The sequence below is a fragment of the Micrasema longulum genome, unplaced genomic scaffold (genome assembly GCF_059751315.1).
Source record: "Micrasema longulum isolate JH-2025_06_02 unplaced genomic scaffold, ASM5975131v1 h1tg002453l, whole genome shotgun sequence".
Classification (NCBI taxonomy): Eukaryota; Metazoa; Arthropoda; class Insecta; order Trichoptera; family Brachycentridae; genus Micrasema; species Micrasema longulum.
The window spans coordinates 115682-142952 of record NW_028279597.1 but is presented as its reverse complement, the minus strand read 5'-3'; the positions used below and the strand labels follow the sequence as shown (position 1 = coordinate 142952).

General features: G+C 33.3%; 2 protein-coding genes and 1 long non-coding RNA gene across 6 annotated transcripts in view; 1 reads left to right on the top strand and 2 right to left on the bottom strand.

Annotated features, from left to right (window-relative positions):
* The window catches only part of Ski6 (exosome complex component Ski6), a 58127-nt gene extending 34283 nt beyond the window's left edge, over positions 1-23844 (bottom strand). The window contains exons 1-6 of one of the 3 annotated variants that reach the window (XM_088240442.1): positions 23630-23844; positions 22640-22715; positions 20961-21097; positions 8406-8601; positions 6021-6115; positions 4313-4433 (exon numbers count right to left, since the gene is read on the bottom strand). In XM_088240442.1, coding sequence (XP_088096568.1) covers positions 4344-4433; positions 6021-6115; positions 8406-8601; positions 20961-21097; positions 22640-22715; positions 23630-23800 — 765 coding nt within the window. In that variant the 5' untranslated portion in view covers positions 23801-23844 and the 3' untranslated portion in view covers positions 4313-4343. Of the gene's footprint in view, positions 1-4312; positions 4434-6020; positions 6116-8405; positions 8602-12713; positions 13050-20443; positions 20462-20960; positions 21098-22639; positions 22716-23629 lie in introns of those variants that run through there. The other 2 variants (XM_088240443.1, XM_088240444.1) reach the window with 2 other exon arrangements.
* LOC148272162 (uncharacterized) lies at positions 13574-16613 on the top strand. 2 transcript variants are annotated; one of them, XR_015824915.1, is made up of 3 exons: positions 14812-15240; positions 15566-15762; positions 16023-16613. It is a non-coding gene; the product is annotated as an uncharacterized LOC148272162 (long non-coding RNA). The 2 variants fall into 2 exon arrangements; XR_015824914.1 differs by having other exon boundaries at positions 13574-15762.
* On the bottom strand, positions 17821-20427 carry LOC148272161 (uncharacterized). Its single transcript, XM_088240440.1, has 3 exons — positions 19945-20427; positions 18681-19757; positions 17821-17856 (listed from the first exon to the last, which is right to left on the bottom strand). Exons 1-3 carry the CDS (start codon positions 20128-20130, stop codon positions 17821-17823), a joined length of 1299 nt encoding a protein of 432 aa, XP_088096566.1. The 5' UTR covers positions 20131-20427.
* Positions 23845-27271: the final 3427 nt, after the last annotated feature.

The following is a 27271-nucleotide window of genomic DNA, read 5'->3' as shown; positions in this document are numbered from 1 at the left end:
GATGATGAGGACTATGGAGAGAGTCAATTATGGCTAGCTCCATTCTGACTACCACAACCGGGATCCATTCACACTAAAGTTACTACTGCGCGACTAAAGTTATATAGTGGAACCTGGGCGGCTGCAGTGGCACAAGAAGAAGCACTGGCCAACAGACGGGGGGCGGATATACTGCTGCTTCAGGAGCCTTACACAGGCAACACGGGCAAAATTAAGACATCGGGAGTTACTGTTTATCAATCGGTTACATCATCGGAGCATGTTTGTAAAGCAGCGGTTATAATCTGCAAACCCAATTTAAATGGAATTCTGTTGAGCAAATACAGTGACTCTAATACAACACTGGTTCAAATTACAACTGACACTGGACCCATGGTTATTGGATCCATATATGTGGAACCAGGCTCGGACGTTGATCTGGCTCTGGATAAACTCAGACACTTGGGAAATGTTCCCGGACCCAAGGGGCGAAAAAGTTTCAGATTTCTTATCTGAACTAAATCTGCACATCTTAAATGAAGGTAATCGGCCCACTTTCGAAGCCTTTTGCGGTCGCCTCCACCTCAAGAGCGTTATCAATATAACATTCTGCTCTTCAAGTCTGATAGACACCGTCGACAGATGGAGAGTAGAGTCTAACAATAACCATCTAAGTGATCATAATCCCATTTACTTTGAAATTTCAGCCAGAATATGGAACCCCACGGAAACCAAAACGGTCATCTATAACAACAAAAAGGCCAACTGGGAGAAATTTTCGAAAGAAGTTCAACGTAAATTAAAGGAATGTTAAGTATCACAGAATTCCTTCTCCGAAGTAAGCAACTCGCTGGATTTGGAGAAGAAAATCGTTTTGTTAATGAGAATTTTAGACGAATCATGCAAAGCAAGTATACCAACCAGGAAACCCTTCAAAAGGCAACCCTGTGCTTGGTGGAACACTGAGCTCGATAAACTAAAGAAAGCAGCTAGGAAATGCAGGCACAGGCCTCAGAACTCAGGTTCTCTCCGTAGAGGGACTAAGACACTTCCTGAGTATCTCGAGGCTAAACAAGCCTACAAAATCGCCATTGAGAAAGCAGAAACGGAATCCGGGAAGAATTACTGCGGCTCTCGGAGCAGAGAAACCGCCTGGTCTGCAATTCACAGGGTGCTGGTCAACCGGAAAAAGACCACTCCATTAGCGACGCTAAAGGATGGCAGCGAATACTTAGCTTCGGCTGAGGAAAGCGCTAGCCGTCTATTGGAGAGGTTCTTTCACAGTGAGAGACCCGTGAGCTGTTATTATATCAAGTATTAACTATGTCGAAGAATCTCTGTAGAATGATTGCAGAGCAGAGTAAATGAATTGCTCTGTTACTTGAGTGCGTATCATCGATTGAAAAAAAGGTAAACGTCAGATTTGTCAAAATTTCGGATGCCATTAAATTTCTCTGCCGAAGCAGAGTTCTACTGACTTGTGTGAAGACAACGATAGATCACAATTATTATATCAATATCCGCGTCAACCAACCGCGACCCGCCTGTCCGCTCCGTCCTGATACGGTGGCACTTGTAGACTGTGAAACGACGTCTACTGCGCAAACCAATCCTGCGCCGCCACTGCAGGTGTCCCGCAAGGATGCAACCCGGGCCCATTGCTGTTCTCTATTTTTAATTATGATATTAAGTGTTTTATGGTTATGCCTGTTGGAAGGGCTACCGCTATGCTGAACAACATCGCTCTGGATGTTTATCTGTTCCATATATCTGAAGGGGTTTCCGGAGCAGAATTCTCCTACTATTTTGACAAGAGTCTCTTTATGTATTTTTTGTCTTTTTATATATATAGTTATAGTTGGATAATTTATATAGCGCCATTTTTGTGAAAATCACCTCAAGGGCGCTGTACAATTAATAAATATCCCAGTACGTCTTGCAGCTACAGAGCGCATGGACGGTTAGGATTCTAGTTCCTCGTTTTCAATTAAGATCAATAAAAAATTATAACAGATAGGAGCTAGATTACAGGACGTCTTGCAGCTACAGAGCGCATAGACAGTTAGAAATTTAGCCCCCATTTACACATTTTAAAAATTGACAAATAAATTTAGTGTATTAATAATACTAAAAAAAAAAAAAATAAAATATAATATGATAAAATATAATATGCACGTCTTAGATGTTTAGTTTGGAATGTATGTATTATTTCAAATAAATTAATTGAAATGATTAAATATAGTCAATTCACATTTTCTATTATTCGCGTATGACTTAAAGCTATTTTTGAGGGTGATTTGGATGATTTTCGTACTTTCCAGGCAGATATAATAAATGTATCTGAATAGGGAAGATGAAATAAATTACTGTTCAATGTTTCCAAATATTCAATTATGACTTTGATCGGGGCCCACAAAATGCTTTTTTTCCGCTACAGAATGAATGGCCAGAATCTCACGCGAGCTTCGAAGGTTTAAGATCTGGGCATTACATTTGTGAGTTCCTTGACATTCCACGATCGTATCGAAACAGTCTGTAGTAGTTCATTAAAGATGTTAGGGTTCGTCCTGCGTACTGCCAGGGTTTTCGGTAGTACACGCGTACTGAGAATTCCTTACAACTCGTTGGTGCGAAGTAGACTCGAGAGTGGCTCGATAATTTGGGGAACATGTGAGTTTCTCCAGGGTGTGCTCGGTTACAACAATTAAAAGTCCAGAATGGATGTGTATATAACTAGGCATTTCTTTTCATTGTTGCGGGGTACTGTCGACAACCCTGAAATTATGCGGAGCATTAGCTTTTATGTACTGGATAATTACCTTAGACAGCGTCAACATAGATTGTTCCACATTCCAATATACAGGATCACCCTGCCAATGGGTATGTCTGTTGGAAGGGCTACCTCTATGTTGAACAATATTGCTTTGGCCATTGATATTTTTCATGTCTCTGAAGGAGTTTTTAATTACGTTATTTGTTTTGTTATATATATATAAGATAATTATAGCTGTTGGTTATCCAAATAAATAAAATTACAAGATTCTCTCATTTTTTCAACAAATTTTCAAAATATTATGTATACCTATGTGTTTTGACTTTTCGAAAAATTATTTGCATATGTATGAATTGAGATTTTATATTTTCTAATGTACATATCAACACTGGAAAGCAAAAAGTTACAAAGCGAAATGTAGCAACTTTACAGAAGAGCGAACTAAAGTTTTTTTTTTTTTTAACTAGTAAAAAAATCTTAAGATACGTAGTATAATAAGAGATTCTTTATTGATTACAAAAAAAACTTCAATTGGCTCTTCTGTAAAGTTGTTACAAGTCACTAAGTAACTTTTCCTTTCCAGCGTCGATATGTATAAATTAATAAAATTGAAATGATTTAATTTCATACTTTAAAAAAATGTTTATTGGGTAAGTACCTACATATTGACTTGTTAAACCGTGAAACGCTTGAATTTCAATTTTGTATCTGTCATATAAAAGCCCTCTATGCGTATATAATACATAAACATTTTGAAAATATAGTCAAGATTCTGAAGACGGAAAGTAACATTTAAACCATTGTAATATATTGCAAATTCAAAGAACGTATATGAACATTTTTCTCATTTTCAATAGGCAGAGTGGTAAATGTTAAACAGTGCGTAAAGTAATCACTCGAACCAGCCAGTGACAGACCATAAGCCATGTAAATGCCTAGACATCCATATTATCTTCTCGAAAAGTGATCTGCATGTTTTAATATAAAATCCAGTACGCCGGAACCTCTTTTTACATGGTACAAAAACCAAATATAATACTTTTTTAAATATACACATTTTCATTGATTTTATTTATTTAACTTTTTGTACATAATTTAAGTTGTACATCGGCAGGCTTATTGCCAAATGGCAATTTATTCCAACCGACCAATAAAATACAAGTGTTATTTCAGTTGATTGAACAATGCATATTAGTAATATAATTACACTATTCGTTTTTGAACGCCCTACATCGCTATTTTACTTACTAGATGAATAATCGTTGTCACGATTTTTGAAAGTATTTCTATACAAGGAAACATCCACAATTGTTCTTTTTTAGTATACTTTTTTACACAGTACTGTGGAACGTATCCCCTGTGTAAAAAGTGGTCCCGGTGTACTTATCAATAAACATTTGGACATACTTAAATTGTACAGGACCAGATATTTGACTACTCGAATTTAAACAGATTTGTGTTACAATTTTGTCAGAAACCAGACAATATGATTTCATTGTGCCTATGTATTGTTAGACTGAGATATGGTGGATTTTTTAATGCTAGGTTCCTTCATCTTACTGTACGGGTCCTCGCCGGTCCGATCTAGTGTCTAGTCCACGGCTATTTTGGACTGGACTCCCCAGCCGACTGAGGAACCAACTTCCGCCAAATGCTGCCGGATCGCTCGATCCAAGATGGCCTGTAATGAGAGGTAATAATTCATCATTTCGCGATAAAATCTTAGCGGGAAGGAAGACTCTTATTTTGTGTTTAAAACAACAAAACCCGCACTAAAGGTCTCGGCGTCGAAAACAAAATAGTTGTCTTAAGATCCGCAAAATTTGGACATTAGTAAAACGTCATAAGTATTTTGTATTTATGATACACATTATCAAAAATCACACATATTTACATAGTACAAAGAAATTAAAAATAGTAATTAATTTCTGCATGTGAAATAGAATCAGAATGGTGGATGAATGTTTTTGGCTCAATGGCTGCTCTCAGGTAAATCGAGCGGAGATATCTGCCTCATGGTATAGTGGCTGGCACATTCATCTACCGTGCTTGAGGTCCCAGGTTCAATTCCTGGGAAGGTTGACATGATATATTTTTGGCGATGACAAAGAATTAATTTAAGCATATGTATATTGTAGCAAATATCAAATACCTATCCTTTAACCAAGTTTCAAAACTAATTGAACAAAACTACATGTCTAAAACAGGTTCAATGCATTTTCTTTTATTTTTAAGATCTGAATGCCATTTATTTGATTGAAATTAGTCAATTAAAATGGAATATTTAAAACTAATAAAATGTGGCTCCCACTTATTAATTGTAGGAAATAAATATGGGGTTTTAGTTAAAAATAAATATTAGCGTTCCTTTAATTTGTCCAAATATTTCAATTTTGGTGGCCATTTTTAAGAAGTTGCAAATAACTCACTATTGGAAAATGGAAATCAAATTGGGGTTCGAACCTCAGACCTCTGATCCGTGAATCCGCAACACAAGCCACGGGACCACAACCCTATTCCATTTTGTCCTTCAATAAGCAAATGCGGAGAAGTTCCTTGACAGGGCCACCGCCGACTATCCCGCAAGATCCTCACACAATAGTCAGAGCAGTGAGAAAGAACATACTTATTGCAGTACATATAAACCTCGTACATAAGGCAAGGCAAAAAATAAGCTAATCCCATTAAAAAAAGAGCATGTTTTTATCATTTTTAGAAAAATATTAGTAACTTTTTTCCTGCGATTGTGTGAATGTATGAATATAATATATGTATTTATTTATTTTAAATGACAATTTTTCCTTTTCTGTATGAACACCTCACCGGGGATAGCCCATATGAAATGAATTGAAAACTTATTTTATATTCATACACGAACCCAGTGTTCCACAAATAATGTTTTTATTTTCCGTAAAATGTGTTATTTGTTAATGAGTCCGTTTTTGCCGTGTATCCTTCAATCAAGAACACAGCACCTCTCGAGCATAATTATTTACAAAAACTTTTCTTAGATACTCTGGAATAGTTTTCACACAAATTAACAGTTATTTATACAGCAATTTATGGCTTTGAACTCTCAGGTGGCTACGATGTCATTCGAATCTACATAGGATAAAAGATTTATCTCTTCGTACGACAGTTTGGCTCGCAGTGGAGGCTCTCCCGTGGCCACTCTAAGCAAACTCTGCCACCGGGGGCGCTGTCAGCACCGAGAACTCGCATAGAGGAGGGGATTAATTATTATAATATGCATACGTTAAGCACCGACCTGAATGTCTTTGCAGCCCTGAATGGCAGTTTCTAGTACTTTAGGCAGGTGGTCTATGTGAAATCTCTGCGACATGGACAGAAGAGCTATGTTTCCTGAAATGTAATGATATTTTGATTAATAATGATTCACTACGTACATACTTAAGATAGATGTGTATATTAATATTAAATTAGGAGTAGGCAGCCATCAGCTGATATGCCCCTATCTCGCGTTTCTGGTAAGTTTATTTCACTTCCTATATATGTATATCAAATTTGTTTTTGAATGTATCAACAGAACATGACTCGACTATTTCATGAGGCAGACCGTTCCATGCATCCACAGATCTACCATTGATAAAATATTTAGATAGATTAAAGCTGAACTTTGGCATCACTAATTCCATAAAATTTCCCCTCAGTTGCGTATTCAGGCTAAATGTGAAAATTTCATTAAACCCATGTGGCATTTTCTACATTTCAATAAGATCGCCACTCGCTATTCTCTATTCTAGTGTGGTCAGATCGAGTCTCCGAGGAATCCTTTCCACATATGGAAGCCTACACAGAGTGTGTGGTATCTCGGTAAATTGTCTTTGCACTATCTACATTCTGAAATATGGATTCCATACTTGGAAAGCGTATTCAACCAAAGGCCTGATACAAGATCAGGAGTAATTATTATGTTATGTACCATACAAAACACAAAACACAAATGTGAAGGTAGTAATGTGTAGTCGCTGTGAAAAGTAACGAGTAATATGGCATTTATAATCTCTTCGCGGACACTTTTTTCTCATAAAATCCACTCATACGGACACATATCATAAATTCTTCCATTTTTGGAATACAGAACACCTCATTTTTACGTTCCTCAATTTTACATTTTGCCGCTTTTTACACTGTAATGTTTAGGTCCCATGTTTTCGTTTTTTATATTTTTATTTTATTAAATTATTTTCATAATAACCCCGGTATCATGATGAATTTTTTTCAAAACTCTTCGATCTGGCAAAAGACGCCGAGGCCTGCCGCCGCGCTGAATAAAATCAAGGTAAATAAAAAAATGTGTAAATTGTTGTCTCAAACTAAATTCAAAGTAGGTATTAATAATGATCATCCCGTGGAGTAGGTGTGGAATGCTCTCCCGGCAGAAGTGCGAATCTGTCACATATTTCGGAAAAAATAAAAAGCCATCTGTTTGAATAAATGCTAAGCAAATAATTGACTTTAATATAACTACACTCAAACCTGCACAACGGAGTTTTAGTCCCAACACTTATGTATGGAAGTGAAACATGGAACTGGCAGAGGAAGGATGAAAGCCGAGTGAATGCGGTTGAAATGCGATCTCTTAGACGAATGTGTGGGAAATCAATGTATGACAGGGTTACGAATGATGAAATCAGGCGAGAGTGTAAATCTGAGACAAGTATAATTGATAAGATTAAGAAAGGGTCTCTGAGATGGTTTGGTCACGTAGAACGAATGGACGATGAGAGAATGGTAAAACAAGTATATATGGCAAAAATGAACGGCAACGTTAGACGAGGACGACCAAGGAAGACGTGGCATGATCAGATAAACCAAAATCTTAAGTCTGGTCATGTCAAAAGCAGACAGAACCGAAGGACATGTATGACAAGATGTATGAATGTGGAAGAGGCTAGGATTGTATGCCAGGATAGACGTGTGTGGCGGTCCATTCTCTCTGCCTACCCCTACGGGGAAATGGCGTGATGGTAGTAGTAGTAGTACACTCAAACCTCTTTTTGTGCGATTTTGCAATTAACAACCCGTTTTTTGCATACTTTACGAGCAAAATCCAGCACTTCACTCATTTATTACAGAGTGATATTGGCACGTGTGGCAATGCTCTGGTGTTTTAAAGAAACAAATAAACTAAATAAATTTTGATCACTAATTGTATTGTTGGAAAAAGAAAATCACCACGGAACGAAGGTGAAATTGGTGCTGATTGTGATGAAGAACAACCATCTACAACTGCCCATACTATTTCACCTGAAGAAGAGAGTGATTTCAAGCCATATTGCAAATCGTAGCAAAGATTATCATACAGCGACGATAGTTGACCATAATTTGAATAATTTTTATTTCTGCAGTTGGTGTCTGACATTAAGGGTTGCCCAGACATCCTTAAAATGTTACTAAAACAATATGTAACAAAAAAGGTCATTATTTAATAATATATATAAAGATTTTAAAGTAATTTTGGATGCCGTATTATTATATATATTTTTTTAATGGTATATTTTAACTAGCTGTTTCAAGGTTATGCGGTTTTTAAATTCACAGGTATGTCATTGATATTTTTGTCTGATTTTCCGCAGAACGCATCTACCACACAAAAAAAGGTTTGAGATTTACTAGAGACGAGTCTCACCGCTGGTGGGCAGGCAGGCCACGGTCAGGTTGGCCCCCCCGAGGGTCTCCTCCAGGTGGGACACGTCCACCAGAGGCACGTCCCCGGGGGCCAGACTGGCAGTGCAGGCACACACCAGCTCCCTCAGGGGGACCCCCGCGTCCACTAGCGCCAGGGTAGCAGCGTTCACACATGCGCAGTAGTTGCCACCCGACGCCTGAAAATTTTACAAAATTATTAATTATTTAACCCTTTATTTATTCATTGATTTAAAATTACACTTGTTTAAATATTAATAAACTTTTTAGGGCTTTTTAGGCTGTGCCCGTGTCAAGCCATAATAATTAACGATTAAAAATACATAGTCAAATTAATTAGATTAAATAAAAATGACATGTCAGAAAAACAAGGTATAAGTAGTAAATAATAAAATTCCAAAGAACACAATGTAAAAAAGTAGGGATGTAACGATTCCGATATATTGGCCAATATAATTGGCAGGCCGATATATCGGCATCGCCGATTATATACAACCGATATTGAGTTTGAAAATCGCGCGAAACGAAAAACGTGCGCGCGACATTGCCACTCTGACGTTCACTCTTCAATCTACAGGCATTCAGGCGAAAAGAATACTCATCTCATTAATTACAAATATGAACAGGAATAATGTAGCCTGTAGAGTCACAAAGAGATCGAAATAAGATTTTCACAGGTATCCGGAGTGCTCGTGACAGTTTGAAGAGAAGCAGAAGAAGAGGAGCCTTTATCAAACATGTCTGCTAACCCTGAGCAAGATGAGGAGGAATCGTATATAAGATGTCCAAATATTCCAATTAAACAAGACCCAAAGAACTATTGGCGCAATGAAGATAAAAAATACCCAAAATTGAAAACACTTGCGCAAAAATACCTGTCTTATCAACTGAGCTCAGTTGCCTCAGAGTGTATGTTTTCAACTGCAGATCTTTAGACAAACTTTGTTTTCTTAACAAAAATCTACCAAAACTTAAATTTAATTACTGACTTTATCTTTTGTATCAGTTTACTTTACCACTTTGTGTAATTGAATGATAATTACTTTCTTAATTAGCGCTTTGATTGCTTGATAATATTCTTGATTATACCATACAAATGAATGTTTTTTTCGAATGTTAATTTAACATTTTGGTTTGCAACCTTCTCAAGGTTCAGTCTCTAATAAATATAGATAACTTTTATGCAGAATAAAGACAATTATTCATTATTTATTTGTTTTTTTTTCTATTTCTACTAAGCCACCGATATCGGTATCGGCATCGGTGTCGCCGATTATTTACTCTAATGATCGGTATCGGTATCGTGTCGGCAAAATTATGTATCGTTAAATCCCTATAAAAAAGAAAATCAGATATAAATATTCAAATATAAATTATACAAATTTCGATTCATACATAATCAAATATACAAAATAATAGAATCATCGAAATCAATAGAAAAATAAAATATATACATAAAAACACAATTGAGAGATGGTTTCTTATTTATTTATTTGTTCATATTTTTTGCTTACAAACTATAATTAATAATAAAAATAATGTGACCTCACTGGGGTTTCCCGTGCCGAGGACACTTAACAATATACTTTTTTTAAATTACATTTGAGAATAAACAAAGAAGACTAACTTTAAAAAACGACGATAATCAACAAATATTTAGACAGTTTTAAAAACAAGGTATTTATGTACATCTATATTACTTATATTACAAACCACACAATGAAAATAACAAAACCTAACATAAGCTATACCTACACTTGTGGAGCAGTTGATTCAATATTGGTATGGGCGAATGAGAATCCATTTTACTTCTACCTAGCTCCACTATCCATTTTTTTATAGCCTTTTTAAACATTTTCTCGTTACTAATTGTTTTAATAGATAGTGGAAGTACGTTTTTTTTTTTTTTTTTAAATAAATATTTGCGTTCTTATGATTTACCCAAATATTTAATTTTGAGGGCCATTTTCATCGAGTTGTAAATAACTCACTATTAGAAAATGGAATCGAGTAGGGGTAGAGTGGGATTCGAACCACGGACCTTTGGTCCGTGAGTCCGAGACACTAGCCACAGGACCACAACCCGATTTCATATTATTATATATAGATTTTAATTGAATAATACTCAAAATCCCTATGTCCGTAAGTGGTTTTAGTTTGTATTTGTTTGAGTGTCTATGTGTTGAGGATCTAGTGATTATATTATTTGTATGAGATGTATTGCGGAGGTTATGGGACGGTGGCAAATATTTATGCCGCTTTATACCGTAGGGTAATTACAACAACTAGGTAACTTGGAAATCGGCACTTTTGAGTACCCACTAAACTCACATAATTTGTATCTTCCTCCATTAATGCTACAAATAGAAAAGCCGCGATTCATTAGAATCATATTACCAGATGATTTGAAGTCTATTTGAAACATTTATGGAGGAGGATAAAACAATGTGTTTTAGTGACAAACACACTAAGTTACCTAGTTGTAGTAATTACCCAGCGATATAAAGGTAATTTTCTTTGTTAATATACATTTTAAATAAACTTCACATTAACAACTATAAATTAAACACTTTTTTGTAATTTATTAGCAATTTATAAACTATAAAGAAAAAAATCTAAATTCGGGAGGCAAGTCCAAACTTGACGAAACATCGCAGTCATGCGTGCAAATGGCCAGAGGCAAATACGCTTGCCGCTTCTATTTGTTTTTGACTCAAATAAAAATGTCATTGATCACCTTTTATGCAAGTATTTAATACATACATGAAGTTCATTTTTAGATGAATATTAACAAAGAAAATGTATTGATTCCGGCTTGCAAAACTGGCCCAGAATACAGGTAAATCTTATTATATTACTTTGAGGTTCTGTTGATATTTTAATTTCTATTTCAACAATACTGTATTTTGTTTAACAATACAACTCTTTAAGGGTTAAAGGCATAAATATTTTTATATAAGTGTACACTAAATTACGTAGGTATGCATTTTTTTAAGCACATAGCAGTTGAATGCATTTTCATAAAATATATTCATGATGTATATTAATACCCGTTCTGTGGAAATTCGAGTATTGTGTATTGAAGCCTGTCAATAGTATCGAATTAATCTTTTTGCAGGTGCAAGCCTAAATGTTACCATAAAATCGTAGAATTAAGAATAGTCCAGAAGGAGCGTAGATACATATTTGAATACATCAGACTGTGTCCTAAAACCCCCCCTTCGCCGCGCGCATGCGTAAAGTCGCCGAGTAGTGTTGCCAGATCGCGAAAAATGTAATCATAACATAAATGTCAGATAATTATTTATATTTTTAAAAGTTCTCTAAAATTTTATTGTACACGTGGAAACATCGATTGACACAACAGAGTAGATAAGGAAAGGGTCATTTCATAAGAATAATAGAATTAATGAACTTAAAAAATGTAACAGATTTTATTTTACATAAAGAGGATATTTTTATGTCATGTTAAATAATAGCTGATGAGTAAGGTAGCTTAAAAATTTTACTACCCTGGCAACACTAAAAAAAGGTCCGTTTTGTTTTCTTTGACAATCTGACAGATGGAACAATAGTTAAATTTTTAAGTAACGCATTTGTTACTTAATTTTTTTATTATTTTTACCATTTATTTGATCCCATCCTGTTTCTTCTTGATCTCAGCAGTATTTCTAAACTTTAAAACGTCACAACACGGTCTAGTTGAATTCAAATCGTACTGGAAAAAGCGTCTTACAGCATAGAGGCGCTGCCATTGATAGCTCTTCTCTGTCTCTCTGTGTCCTGGTCATTTTTACAACCATGAGTCAGTATGAAATTTCTACCACTATGTCTAGGCATAACTTTATACCAGGTTTATAAGAAAGGCCCTACATGTAACTAAAATAAAGTCAAGAATTATACAGAACGTCAAAGTTAACTAGACCAGACACATGTTTCCTAAAAAAAAAAAAAGTAAGCAAATATTTTTATTATATACTTAGTACTTAGGTGCTAATTTTTGTGTTATTAAAAGATTATTTAATTGTTTAATTTATGATACATATTAAATTAACTTGATACGAGAAAATTAACTCAATTCTAATGGATTTGTGAAGCTTCTTTATAATGATAATATATTATGCTAAATTACAAGGTGATTGATTATCATAATAATTTCAATAGGTCAATATCTCAAAAATAAAAGTAATTTTAAACAGTACAGTTCAAAATGCAAAATTAAAGACATGGGAGCTTAAAGTAATTTGAAAAACAGTATTTGAAAGCATAATTAAAAAATATATTTTGAAGCCCGGAGGCATTTGCATTGTGAAGCTTAATTAATGTAAAAAAAATTATCATTCACTCTATAATTTTTACAATACCTTACTACTAAACATAAACGCTTCTGTGCTGTCCAGTCCGCTGATTCGTCGACAATCAAGGAAAAAAAAATTCCTTCAGGTCAACATAAATTTTTAAACTCCCCCCTTCCAGTAATGTTTGTAATAATTGCTCGGTTTTCGTCCTTGCACATGTTATTTTTTTAGCTATTTCCAAATCCGGCCATATTCGTTTTGCTAATGGTACTAAGTGAGCCATAGTGTTGAACGAAATATTATGCTCAGCAACAAAAACTGCCAATCAGCTGCAAAATACTTTTTTATTAATACTAAAATTTGAATTCGGGATCATTTTCCCATGCAGATTTGTGAGACTGATTGTATTTCTTAATTTTTTTACTACTAGGTCCTTCACCAGAACTGTTAGGGCTATCATTTTCAGACATCCAGTAATTAATTTAAGTTTTTTTTAATGTGACATAAAACTTAATAAAAACTGCTAACTACTGAAGTACTGTACATCCAGAGAGTTGCAATGATCAACTAAATTTAAATAGTGATAATTAATTGGAGATAAAACCATTTCTACAATTTTTTTGTATGAAAGGTAATCAAAGTGATCAAATAGGCAAAGAGATATATTATTTTTTCAATAATGTCATGAAATTCTATGGTCATGATTTATTATACCAAATTATGTATTTGGAAATAACCCGGAATCACCATTCACCAATACTAACCAATTAATTTCAACAATATATCATTCATTATAATATACTTATTTTTATTTTTTTATATATACGCCCAATGGGCATTTTTATGCATGGAAAATGATTATAAAGGAAAGTAGAAAGACACAATGGTATATAGTAGACTTGGTTGAAGTGGAAGCGGGAGAGAGGTGTTTATAATTGAATTTGATTAATTGATGTATTTGCGTTATTATTTTATCTTTTGCTTAATGTTATCAAAAATTACAGGTCCCACAGTGATCGCATTACGTGGATTCCAATGTATTTCTTTTTTTTTACATATAAATAAGTAAAAATAATTTTTATTTTTTATTTTTTTTAATTTTATTTATTTAAAGAAAACAACAGCCATTACAACAAAAAATACAGTATATACAAATAAACCAAAATTTTAGGCCAATTATAGTTTTCTATATAAAAACTAAATAGAATGTAAAAATTTTAAAAAAAAGCGTACCTGTATTAAGCCACTCCGTATCATATCATTTGCAAAAAATAAAAAAATTAATAATAACTAAAAGAACAAAATTTAATTTATTATTATAATTTTTAAATAATTAAAAAAAAAAAAAATCATTTTACTGATCCCCACGGAGTAGCTTCAGATCAGCTTTTCCTCTTAGATATAAATACAAATGTACAAGTATATAACAAATTACAAATGTTAAATAGATAGTACTGATTAAGTTAAATTATTATTATCTGCAATTATAGCCTTGGCATTTTTCTTATAGTTAATTAAAGTTAGAAAATATATATCAATTTCAAAAAAATGTTTGTTATAACTATTTAAGATTCTGGGAAAAGGTGCATTCTTGTTGTTGTTTGTGCTTGATCTTCCAACATGAAACAATTGCTGCAGCCGAGTTGTGCGCTGAGGGATACGAATTTTAATTTTCTCAAGAAGTTGGGGACAATCTAATTTGTTATTTACTATTTTGTAAAGGAAGACGGTATCAGATATAGTTCTTCTGGATTGTAAGGTTTCAATATTGTGATATAGTACAGCTTCTTCATAGTTATTAAAATGTTCATTTTGTCGATAGTTTAGATGCTTCATAAAATTTTTTTGAATCCTTTCAATTCTTAAAATGTATTTGGAGTATTGAGGAGACCAGACTGTAGAGCAATATTCAAGAATACTGCGGACATGTGCAAAATATAATATTTTTAGTGTTTGTGGATAGTTAAATGGTTTACATACTCTTATTATAAAGCCTAATGTTTTGTAAGCTTTGCTGACCATCTTCTCTATATGTTTCTCTTTCTTCTCATAAGACAATTTTTTATCCAAATATACACCAAGATCACGAATACAATCAACTTCGGTAATGGGCTCCATGCATATGTTAGAAAAGATGAAAGTAATTGATGATCCTGGAAGAAAATTAAAAACTATTTATTTATTTTCAAGTCTAATTTTATTTTTTAGCCGTTTTTAATTAAAATTTTCGTTTTAAATATTGATTTCTGGCGAATGGATTTCGAACGCATCGTGATTGGTTGTCGTGTTTGTGACGTCATTTATCTTGTTCGACAACGCTGTCATTCATTTCCGCTGGTGTTTTTGGTGGCGACGGTTTGTTTAACGCTTTATTCGCAATTTTAACGAAATGACGGAAGATAATTTTATTAAAGGACAATCGGATAACATTCCTCATGTAAATGAATCCATGTTAATGTTGTTTTTTTCCGAAAATACAAACTTTTGCAGCGCCGAAATGAGGGGAGTGAAAGTTGACAGGTGAGTTTCAAAAATGTTTAACTATAATATATTACTTAAAACTGTCACCTTTCTTTGATATTGAGTTTTTAATATGTTAAAGACGTATTTTATATTCAGCAGTGATACAACTTATCGCCAGAAATGGTGTAAATATACTTGGATACTATTTTTTCCATACATAACCTCCTTTGTTCTGTCATGAGTATTTTAATGGACTTAATTAGTTCTTAATAAACACTTTAGAATTAAAATACTGACTGTTTTATGTCTGATTAATTATTGTCTTAAAAACTGTAACCAAGCACAGAAGGGACAAAATTGTAAATACACTATTTATTTGCAGGTCTTCGAGAGCTGAATATGCGGACAACGCTATTGGATATGTCCAGATCAAAAGAAATAAAAATGTGTGCACTGTAAAATGCCGGGTTACACCAGAGCATAAAATTCGGAAGAAGGCATACTCAGTTATCAGCGTCATTGATGAGGCAAATAATAAAATAATATCGTGCCAATGTGAAGACTGTGCGGCTTCTCAAGGTAAGCATGGTAGTAGACGCATTATTGTCGATGAATAGTTGACATCGGAAGCGTCTTATTTATTTAAAAAAAAGAAAAAAACGTACTGCATTGCATGTTCTTTTTGTATAAATTTGCAGAAGGAAGAAAAATTTTATTGTTAAATTAATCGCGTCGCACATATTTTTTTAATCTGTCAAATTATTAGTGTGTATTGAGCAAGTGCTAGATAGGACGATGTCATGTTTATAAATAACTGTAAAATAACATTTATATTACAGGAGGATGCAAACACTCAGTAGCATTTATATATTGGCTATATCGACGCAGCATTGAGCCCAGCCCTACTTCAGTAGCCTGTTATTGGAAGCGTCCGATAATGGCAGGTATCGGCACCACGATTCCTTTCGTTATGGCCAAGGAATTTGGAAACCACGAGGATTTGCCATCAGGAGATGGCTCGTTTTTGGCAGCTGTAGTCGATGCCAGCAACCAGTTGGGTGATGGTACTTCAAGACGAATGCGTCTTTTTACCCAACATACTGATGTAGATAGGTTATCTTTGCATGTTTTAATGTGTCAATTTCAAAAAGAACAAAGTAATTTTCTCCCAAAAGATTTTTTAAAATATTGTCAGGGTCAAATGAAGATGCCTATCTGCAGAGCTGCTGAACGCTTAACTGTTGAGCAAAACGATATACCTTTGTGGCATAGACTGCGTTTTGCTCGAATCACTGCTTCCAACGCTTATGCTGTGTCAAGGTGCCAGACAAGTGATGGTTCTCTCTGTGAGAAATTGTTGGGAGCCAAGTTGAAAGCAACTGCGGCGTTATTACGCGGCAGGTCCTTAGAGTCCTTAGTTTTAAAAGAAATGCAAAGAAAACTAAATGTAAAGTTTAGAAAGTGTGGCATTTTTTTGTCTCCTGAATACCCCATATTTGGAGCATCTCCAGATGCGCTGTACGAAGAGTATATTGTTGAGGTGAAATGCCCTGTATCTGATGCCACTTTTCAAACATATTTTACAGACGGAAATCCCTCTGAAAAGTATATGGCTCAGGTCCAGCTAGAAATGTTTTTTTCTAACAAAATAAAAGCTCTGTACTGTGTAGCACATCCTGATTTCGAGGAATCTAAGAATGTTACACATTTGTTTATAAATATAAATAAGGAGTATTGCTTAGATTTAATTGAAAAGTGTACAGTGTTTTGGAATTTAGCAATTTATAATAAACTCAAATAAATTCATGTTTTTTTATTACTTACTTATTCTGTTTTATACTTTATAAATACATATTGTTGATTTTGATAGTTGCATTACCTTCGTAGCCTTGTTAACGAACCTAATTTACCTCTTTAGTCTTAGATTCACCATTTCCTCTATTCTTGAAAGGGTTTTTTTTATTTATTTGTTTTATTCTGTATAGTACTTTGTTTTTTTTTTCTACTTGGATTTTTAAAAAATATAATTGTTGATATATTTAGTATAATAATTGCACGTTGATATTTAAGTTACAATTATGTGTTGATATGTTTAGTGATAGATTTTGTTTTGATATATTTAGTTATAAGTTTAAACTTGCTTTGTTTCTTGGTTGTAAATATTTTTTATCCAAAAAAATGTTATATATTATTCAAGTCCCAAATTGAGTTGTTTGTAACTCCTGGGAATATAATACATTACTGTATTATAATTATGAATAAATAAAAAATATATATATTGTACACACAAATGGCCATATTGTTTTTATTTACAGCACTTGCACGTTGTAATACGTCAAGTGCACACGAACACACATTTCCTTCTATAAATACTCCATTCCATGCTTCTTTAACTCTGTTGAGATATAAAAAACATTTGTTTGTTTTGTTAAGCATTTATTTACAAGTTGAGGGTAATATTAGGTTAACAAAACTTTTAATGTTCAAATAATCTTTACATTTATATTGTAAAATAGTGATGGCCAAAAAAAATAAAGAAATAGAAACCGGTTTAGCATAGTCATTGATGATTTTTAAAAAGATTACTGAGAATGCAGAAGGAATCAAGTGCTGGAGATACCGTTTTGTAAATCAACACTAGGACAGAGTCGTGCAAATGTCCTTGCCCTTAAACTGTATAAATCATACTTTTTAGACACAAGAGAAAATGGTAATTTAAGCCTCTCTTCTACTAATGATTCCTTTATAAATTAGGTCAAAAATATAAATGTCAATGTTTTCTTTTCCCGATAAACTTTTAATTTTCTCTTGTATTTTTTCCTAATTTAATTATCAACTTTCATTTAATATTTTTTTGTTCTATTTCTTGTTTTCAGATTCTCTACTCTTACTCAAATTAAAAATTAAAAAAAACAACTTGAATGTAACATAAAATTATTACTCATGTTTTATTTTCTTTTAAATATATTTACATATTATGCATCTACACTTATTGTGCCTCTACACTTATTGTGCCTATGTGGGATTTTTTAGTTTTCATGTAAAGCTGTAAAGTTACAAATATATTATGTAATAAAAAATGTACTAAATGTAAACGAAAAAATTGTAAATAAAAAAATGCTTAAGTCAGTATTAAGTAATTATTGTTATTTTCATAGTTATTAAATTTTAACCAGTGGCTCCTGAAGGTTTATTAACCCACAAGCAATATTAATAATATAATCTAAGAGGCCAACATAATTAATATCGATGCATGCGTGCATTGCCAACATTTTAAATTCCCTTATCCGACTGATTGCACGTTCAACGTTGATTCGTAACGCAGCCACCCTTTTAGCCTCCTTGACCTTGTCACAAGATAGAGGAATGTCCGCGCTCACACTTGGTGGACGAATTAACTTGCATTGTTTTAACTCGAGTAAATGAGCAATGTTTTTAAAACCTCGGTCTGCCATCACATCCATACCAGGTTTCAAATTATCTAAAAATCTGCAAACCTCGAAAATCTTTGTTTCACTGGTTCGTCCACCATATCCTTTTGAAATAAAATTGATGTGTCCGCACGGTGTACAAGAGACAAGGTATTTGATGGTATTGCATTTTTTGTAATCTGACCATGTCGTGGCTTGTCTAATGGGGTTTGAAGGCTTATCGATTTGTATTTCCAAACAATCAATGATAGCTTGGACTTTACTGTATCTTGCAATAAAGGGCAAAGGCAAATGAAGCCGAACGGTATATTGGTCTGGCCAAAATATTAGCTCCTGCAGACAGATCGCTACTAGCTTTACCGTCTTCCTGAAGATCCTGCTTACAGTTGGTTCTGACAATCCAAATTGCATTCCAAGAATTGCATTTGATTCATCCAATCTGATTTTTTTAAATGTTATTAAAATATTCAGGCGCGAGTCACATACTTTTTTGCACAGAAGTGTTAAAATATATGCCATATCATCTGGTATGCCAAGACAAAGTCGATAATTTCTTTCAATACCCATTACAGTAGCCTGTCGTAAAATAACATTATATTTTTGAATTTCAAAAGCATCAGCATTATCGTCAGAAGTATCGTCATGAGGTACAAAGTCCTGGTCATCGGAAGTACTTTTCCATTCTAGTATTTCATCATCATTATCTGGCATAACTGAATCATAGCTTATGGTAAGATCTTTAGGTGTAGGAAAAATAATAGGAGATGTAGCTCTTGTCACCGTTAGAAACGTGGCGTCAGTTGATGTTCCCTTGCTGCGAACAATGACTTTATTTGACCTTAAACTTGCTTGAGTCATTTTACTAGCTTTTTCAACTGTGGGGGATGAAGAAGCGAATTCGAGTTCAACTGCCTCCGTTGCAACATTTATAGATGAAGATGTACAGGGTTGTTCTTCCTCCGGAACTTCAGACGTCATTGTTCTTTCAAGAGTTCCTAAATGGCTTCTTCTGTGTCCCGTTTGTCGTAAAAATTTGATGTTTTTCTTTTGACACTCGAAAATGTGTGGAACAACATTTTTTTTTAAGGACACCCTTCCTCCCATAAGCTTGAATCTGGTAAAATTATCAGCATCTTCTTCAAGCTGTGAAAATAACATTTAACATAATTAGAATACTTACATCACGAAATGGCTAACCATCAAAATAAGTTTATGCTTTTATTACAATATATTGTATTTATTTGACAAATAATATTTAATATGTACATATAATGTATTATCAATCAATAAATAGAAGTATAGAATGTGTAAAATATAAATTTGAACTTACGTTGAAATGATCCTCGCAACAGTAAATTCCGGATTTACAGCTGATTTTGTCAAACTGTCTCTTCATCGCCACAAACCATTTTTTTCTCAGTTTAGCATCTCGTGGAATAGTGACAAACTTCTTTCCCGGTGTTGTATGTGTCGTATTAACACATCTAGGAACTGAACAGTATTTGTACCCAGCCATCGTTCGATAATTGCAACACAATAAGCTTTAATGTTAATATCACGGCAATTAAAATAAAAACAACTCGACTAAACTCAACAACTCGCAAGCAATTAGTTCTGTTTTGACAGATACAGATTCGTACACGCGATAAATGACGTCACACAACAAAAATCGGCAAAAGTTGCCGTTTTAGCGCGAAATCAAATTTTTTAAATTTAAAACCGTAGTACTTTGCTTAAAAGTAAAAAAAAAAAAAAAAAAGCGCACTCGTGTTTCTCTTTTTTTCCCCTCTTTTTTTTGAGATAAAAAAAAAAAATTCTGCATGGAGCCCATTGTGCATCCATTAATACTGTAAAAGGATGGTTTTAAAATTTTATTTCTTGTAAAAGACACTTTGTAGCACTTGGAGACATTTAAATAAAGTTTGTTATGATCGCAGTATTTAACGACCCTATCTAGGTCTTTTTGAAGATTGTTAATATCTTTTAAGGATTCAATTTTTGTAAAAATTTTCATATCATCGGCGTACAGGGAAAAAAAGGCAAACTCAAAGCAGTAAAAAATATCATTTATGTAAACATTAAAAAGAAGTGGACCTAAAATCGATCCCTGGGGAACTCCAGAAGGGACGCATTTATATAAAGATACAAACCCATTCACAACCACGGCTTGAAGTCTTTTATTTATATAAGAGCAAAACCATCTATATAGATCACCGTGAATTCCAATTAGTTTTAATTTTTCCTTAAGAACTGAGTGACAAACTTTGTCGAATGCTTTCGAAAAATCCGTGTATAGAACGTCAACCTGTGTTCTTTTTTTATAATAATAAAATAGGAAAAGTTTACCTGCAAAACTTCAACGTAGATGTCTATTTGCGAGTATGGATACAGTTCAGTCTTAATGGCGGCTGATAGAGCCTGGCGCAGGTGAAGAGACATCTCTTGGGATTTCTTATCTCCGCGGGGCCTGTTCTTGCGCTCGGCTACACATTACAACATTCTACTTATAATCGGAGATAATGCAGTACAAGCCACTGAACAGTTTTATAGAAGAGAGCGAAAAATGTGTTACAACTGTATAAGTAAGTCCAGTCGAACTTGGTTATTACGAGGAAGATGTGACCGGTAGAATTTTCTCCGTATTTATTTATTATATGTACAGCCTGAGCCAATTACAACATATATATGTAGCAAAGACAAATAAGTGCAATGGTATACAATATATTTATGAACACAATAAACATATAGGACTTCGAGCTAAAGGACTAAACTTAATAATAAAGGAAAAAAAAAAACATATTTTACGATCCATTTAGAAAATTTTATTTTTAGTTTGAAATCTCTTTATATTTCTTTTAAATCAGCTTTTGTTTAATTTATTTATTTTATTTTTAAATGTCACGTAGAGTTTTCTTTAAAAAAACTTTGAGTTAGGTTGTAAAATTGAAAGATTTAAGACCTATGCTAGTATCGTCTGCCAACAATTTTGAAAACAGGCAATTTATTTAATTATTTTACAGAAACAAACAGTCAACACTAATTAAATAACATAATAAAGATAAGGTTTAAAGACAGACCAGGGAAGTTTCTAAATAAAAATCATACACATCACACTGTGGTACAACAAAAGGGTGTGTTTGTGTGTATTTGTATGAGAGTAAGTATAGAGGTGTGTATTTGTGTGGGAGTAAGTATTCAGGTGTGTGTAAGCGTGAGCATCATTAAATGGCAAGTGGGAGTTTATCGCAGTCAGAAAGAATGAGTCTTAATTTTATTTTTTAAAATAAATTAAGGGGCATGTTAAATATATCAATAGATGCAAAAAAATATTATAGTTTGAGCAAGAACGATAGAGGAAAGAGGGTTGTGCATAGTTAGTGCCACAGACTGGCAGATGGAATAAATACTTATTTCTTAAAGGGGACATTGAAATGAATTTTGGAGAGTAAGTTAAAAGAGTCTACTTTATTTTTTAATAATTTATATAAATAGCATAATTCGGATACAGTGTCTTTTTTCAAGGGTAAAAATTCCGTTTTGTTTAGCAGATTGGCTGTAAGTGCAAAGCGTTTTATTGTGTTTATAATCTAGGTATTTAAAAAAAATTTGTTGAACATTTTCAATCCTTTCAATGTTTGTTATGTATCGTGGGCTCCACACAACTGATGCAAACTCCAAGTTAGTTATAAGGGTAATAATATTAGCAAACTGAATTCAGCAATAGTATCAGCATTTGGAGAATAACAAATACCATATAACCGAATTTCAAACCGAGTAGTAAGTAATTCTTCAATTGATTCCCCGATTTGAGTAGTACCGAGTAACGAATACAATGTAACAAATTACTAGTTTTCTGAACACCTCTAACTTGAGCGTTACAACCAAGTTGGGCTGTATATTGATTATGTTATTGAAGGGCAAATACAGAACAAGATTGACGGAGTATTATTTATTCTTAAAAACGAATAACAGTTTTATCATCTTTGAAGTCAGGTCATCACATTTTAGAATTTAGATTAAGTTACCTGTTGAAAATGTGGCCATGCTGTATTGGCAATTCACAATAACTGCGTCCTGGGATCCTTTTATCTTCCCAGTACACTGAAAATAAATAAAAGCATGAATTCTAAATTTTGAGTTTGCTAAAAATCATTAAATTCAAATTCTTTACATGAAAATTTCCGTCAAAAACACAATTTTTTGTTTTGTTTATTTATTCATCTTTTTCTCTTACAAACTATTATTAATAATAAAATAAGGTGACCTCACTGGTGTTACCCGTGCCGAGGACATTTAACAATATACTTTTTTGAAATGTTTTCACATTAGAGAATAAACAAAGAAGACTAACTCGATAAACAGAGATAATTAACAGTTTTAAAAACTAGGTATACATCTATATTATTAATATTACAAAAAGCACAATGAAAATAACAAAAACCTAACATAAGCTATTCACTTGTGGAGCGGTTGGTTCAAAATTGGTTTGGGCGAATGAGACAGTCCATTTTACTTTACCTAGCTCCACTATCCATTTTATTATAGCTTTTTTTAAACATTCTCTCGTTACTAATTGTTTTAATAGAGAGTAGAAGTAGGTTATAGATTTTAATTGAATAATACTCAAAATCCCTTTGTCCGAAAGTGGTATTAGTTTGTATTTGTTTGAGTTGTCTTTGCGTTGAGGATGATGTTTTGTAAAATATATTTTTATTTTTACAGCAAATTGTATTTTACGCAAGTATCAAATGAGACGGTGATTCTGTTATCTGTAAACAAAACGGTTAAAGCGAAAGAAGTTTGACGGTTTTCGGGGTAAATACGCAATTAAATTTGCATGCTTTACAGTATGAAAAGACCGGGAAAACGAATGGAACACATTCTTAAAACTTAGTGAATACATGAATGAAATACGAAAAACTACAAAGCACACAATCAATTTAAAAGCTAATGATTCAAATCAAGGAATTTTACAGTTAAATCAGAAAAACCTTAAAATATAACCTAAAAAATACCTGGTGAGGTCCGTACACGGCGACCAAGACCTTAGTGTTTCCTTGCTCCAAATAGGCGCTGCCATCTGGTTGATTGAAAACTCCTAATTTGCATTTAATACGACGCAGCTCCTTGGGTCTTCGTCCATCTATTCGCAGTCCCTGTTCCGATAATAAATCCCTGTTAGACATTATACAAATTCAAACAAAACAAACGGCGAACTGAGACAGGGAGTGCGGCAAGATATCTGTAATAAGATATCTGTAATCTGTGTCTGTAATCTGTGAGTCGGCATAGAGAATAGAAACGGAAAAGGAAAAGCATAGAAAAGGAATAACAGATATGGAAAGAAAAACTAAATTAATAGTGCAGTCATTTTTTTTTCTTCTTGGTTAGTTCCTAATTAAATATATACATATATATATATATTCCGATTTGGGTATTATATATAATTTAACGAATTATTATATTCCCAAGGACTTTTCGTATAACGTCATATAAAAACAATTTTATAAAAACGTGTGTTTAGACCTTTTTTTGTGTCGATTTCTAGAAATATATTATTTTTTGTATTTGGCCTACTAGAATATTCTGATAATGTCTCATTGCGTATGCACGTGGATATTTTTTGTAAAATATAATTAATACTTACATATTCTTTATACTTGTATTTTAATTTGTAAGTTGTAAAGATGTACTTTTATCTAATTATTATTTTTAGACTATTGTGTAAGGAATAAGAAAAAGCACTTAAATATTTAGATTTGCAATGCTGGAATATTACTTATAAGGAAACACCCACTTATTTCTTGTTTTGGTCGTTTGTTTTTTTTTAATATTTATTTTTAAAAAAAAATATTTTTTTAAATATGAGAGTTGCTTTATTATTTACCTTGCTTTATAATAAACAAGGTTTGTATTTCAAAAAGTAGATTATTCTTCAATTAAATATCTTAAAATTTATCTAAACTATTGGGATCAGGAGGGGTGTATTAATGTGGGCTCATCAGGAACTTCTCAGCATTTGCTCACGTGGAGAGGAAACCACTTAAAACTCTTCAAGAGAAGCGGGTTTGTTGGCAGTAGTCAACAGGCCTTCCGTTCCACTAGAGGAGTGTTCGGCATTTTGTTCCTTACTTTGGTTTATTTTACCAATTTCCTGCGCTATATTTATCATGTATGATACTACCTCTCGTGTGAGTTCTTTATTACCTATCACCGATGGAATGTCGCATAGATCTTCACCCAGGCCTCTGCCTCTGTCGTTTGTTTAGGCGACTTCAATTTCAACTGGCGCGTCTTGGCGCTGGCCTTATAACAAAACTAATTGTTCTCCCATATAAAAAGGGGAACGTATTGAAATCAGAGTCAGAATTAAGAGACAGTGAAACCGTTGGTTTGATCAGTGGAGAGTGTTACTAAAGCCGTTCCCCCGCGGAGGTAGGCGGAGAGGATAGGACGCCGTATTACTGTGTCTGTGCATCAGGACCTCGCTTCTTCTAATTTTATACGCCCAATCTTTGCAATTGACATCTACACCCTATTGGATTCTGTTGTACTTTTAAATTTTGTGAGTGAAATAAAGGAAAGTTTAATCAAAAGTGTTTTTTTACATTTCGATTAACAAGACTGCCAAGTTCCAGTACCATTAAGACAATACAACATATTTATACTTGTACTTTTAACAATTATGTACAAAAATGTAGTAAAAATGATCGTATGTCTTAATATATTTTATATCTTTATGTCCCCTTTCGCGTGACAAGAAATAAGTATTTATTCCATCTGCCGGTCTGTAGCACTAATTATGTACAACACTCTTTCCTTTATCGTTCTTGCTCTAACTAGAATGCTTTTTTTTTTATCAATTGATATATTTAACACGCCCCTTAATTTATTTAAAAATAAATTAAGACTGATTATTAATGATGCTCACATTTACACACACTTGAATACTTACTCCCACATACACACAAACACACCTATACACTTACTCTCATACAAATACACATAAACACACCTTTTGTTATACCATAATTTAATATATATGATTTTTATTTAGAGACTTCGCTGATCTGTCCTTAACCCCGATTTTAAAAAATGTTATTATATCATTGTCGACTGTTCGTTTCTGTAAAATAAATAAATATTATTAACATATATATTTTTATTGTAAAAAGTTATGCATGCTTTTTGTATTATATAAACCAAATATGTTTACAGTATGATTTTTATACAACTCAAATATGCTGTATATTATGTTAAATAATAAAAAAAGTTACAATAATTATAAAGTTGAAAAAGTTTTAAAAAATACACTTTTCTAGATGAGCTAAATTGATAAATAATACAATAATGTAAATGCAATATTTTTCGTTCGTATTCGTGGCCGACTTAACCTCTTGGCGCGTACCGCTCCACGTGTGGGGCGGGAAAAATCCTGCTCAAAAAGCGTATGGTCCTACTGTTGGAACCACTGAATAGATAATTTAATATATCTGTGGTTGGGACCAGTCCTTATTTTTTTTATAAAACCTGATAAAACCTAGATACTGTTTAAATTTGATTACTTTTGACATCTATGGACGATTCGACAAAGAAAAATAAATCTTTTTTAAAATATTTATTTTACCGACCGAGTTACAGTCATTTTATAATGTCAATAATATTTTACTACTGTAGAGGTTAAATAATAATTATTTATCGTACTATTTTGTTTATAATGTGCTTTGAAAAATACACGAAAGAAAATATAATGGTCTCATTTAAGGTTTGGTTATTGGCTAAACGCGAAGATATTTCAAAAACTGAATAAAGATGGCGCGCCTGGTATTAAAAACAATATATTCGATTTTGAATTTAAAGACGCTTAAAACGGATGTAATATAATATATTTGTAGTTTTATAAATCTGAGAAATACAACACCATTTGCCAATAAAGGTTTACTTAAATCACAACGAATAAAACGTTTTTAGAAATTACTTGCACTAGAGAGAAAAAGCCGGCTATCGCCGATTGCTACACGCTAAAAGATTTGGTCTTACTTTCTATCACTTTGTAAACGGCTCTTGATGGTTTATATTATATGGAAAATGGTGCTATAAAAGTAATCGCATTACTTTTATTGTTTAATATTGTATAGGCATAATGCAAAAAGGGTTGTAAAATTAATATTGGTAATTTAGGAGGTGTCTGTTTTTACGAGACATGACATTCCTGCGTTCTTCAATGTTTAACTTTACCGAGATTCCCCGGGCACCATAAAGCCGCGTTTGTTACGCGTTGTGCGTTGTGCATTGGAATGGGATTCATCGATAGCAGGGGAGTAACATGCAGCAACAGCAGCTCTAGAGATATACTTTTCATCGTTTGGTTTGGTTCAGTCCTAACATAGAAATAAGCTGGGTAAGGTAATGAAATGGCCGAAACGACACTGGTATTCGTCTTTACAATATTTCAACCCTGAAACCGGAAATACTGGTTTAAATTTGGTTTAGGAGGCATTGGTCACATATGCTAACGAAGATTCCACGTCGTTTGATTATAAACCAATAATTAATTCGGTAAGAGATTCATTTTTTATTTATCCTTTGTTTTCTTAATTACTTAGTGAATATTGCACGTACGAGTATGTTATTTCATCATCATTCCTTTTCCGCAG

Coding starts and splice junctions, on each gene's coding strand:
- LOC148272161 (XM_088240440.1), bottom strand. CDS start 20,130: ATGGCTGGGTACAAATACTGTTCAGTTCCTAGATGTGTTAATACGACA. Junction 19,758..19,944: donor GTTGCGAGGATCATTTCAAC/GTAAGTTCAAAT, acceptor TTATTTTCACAG/CTTGAAGAAGATGCTGATAA. Junction 17,857..18,680: donor GTGAAACAAAGATTTTCGAG/GTTTGCAGATTT, acceptor TGATTTATACAG/TTTAAGGGCAAGGACATTTG.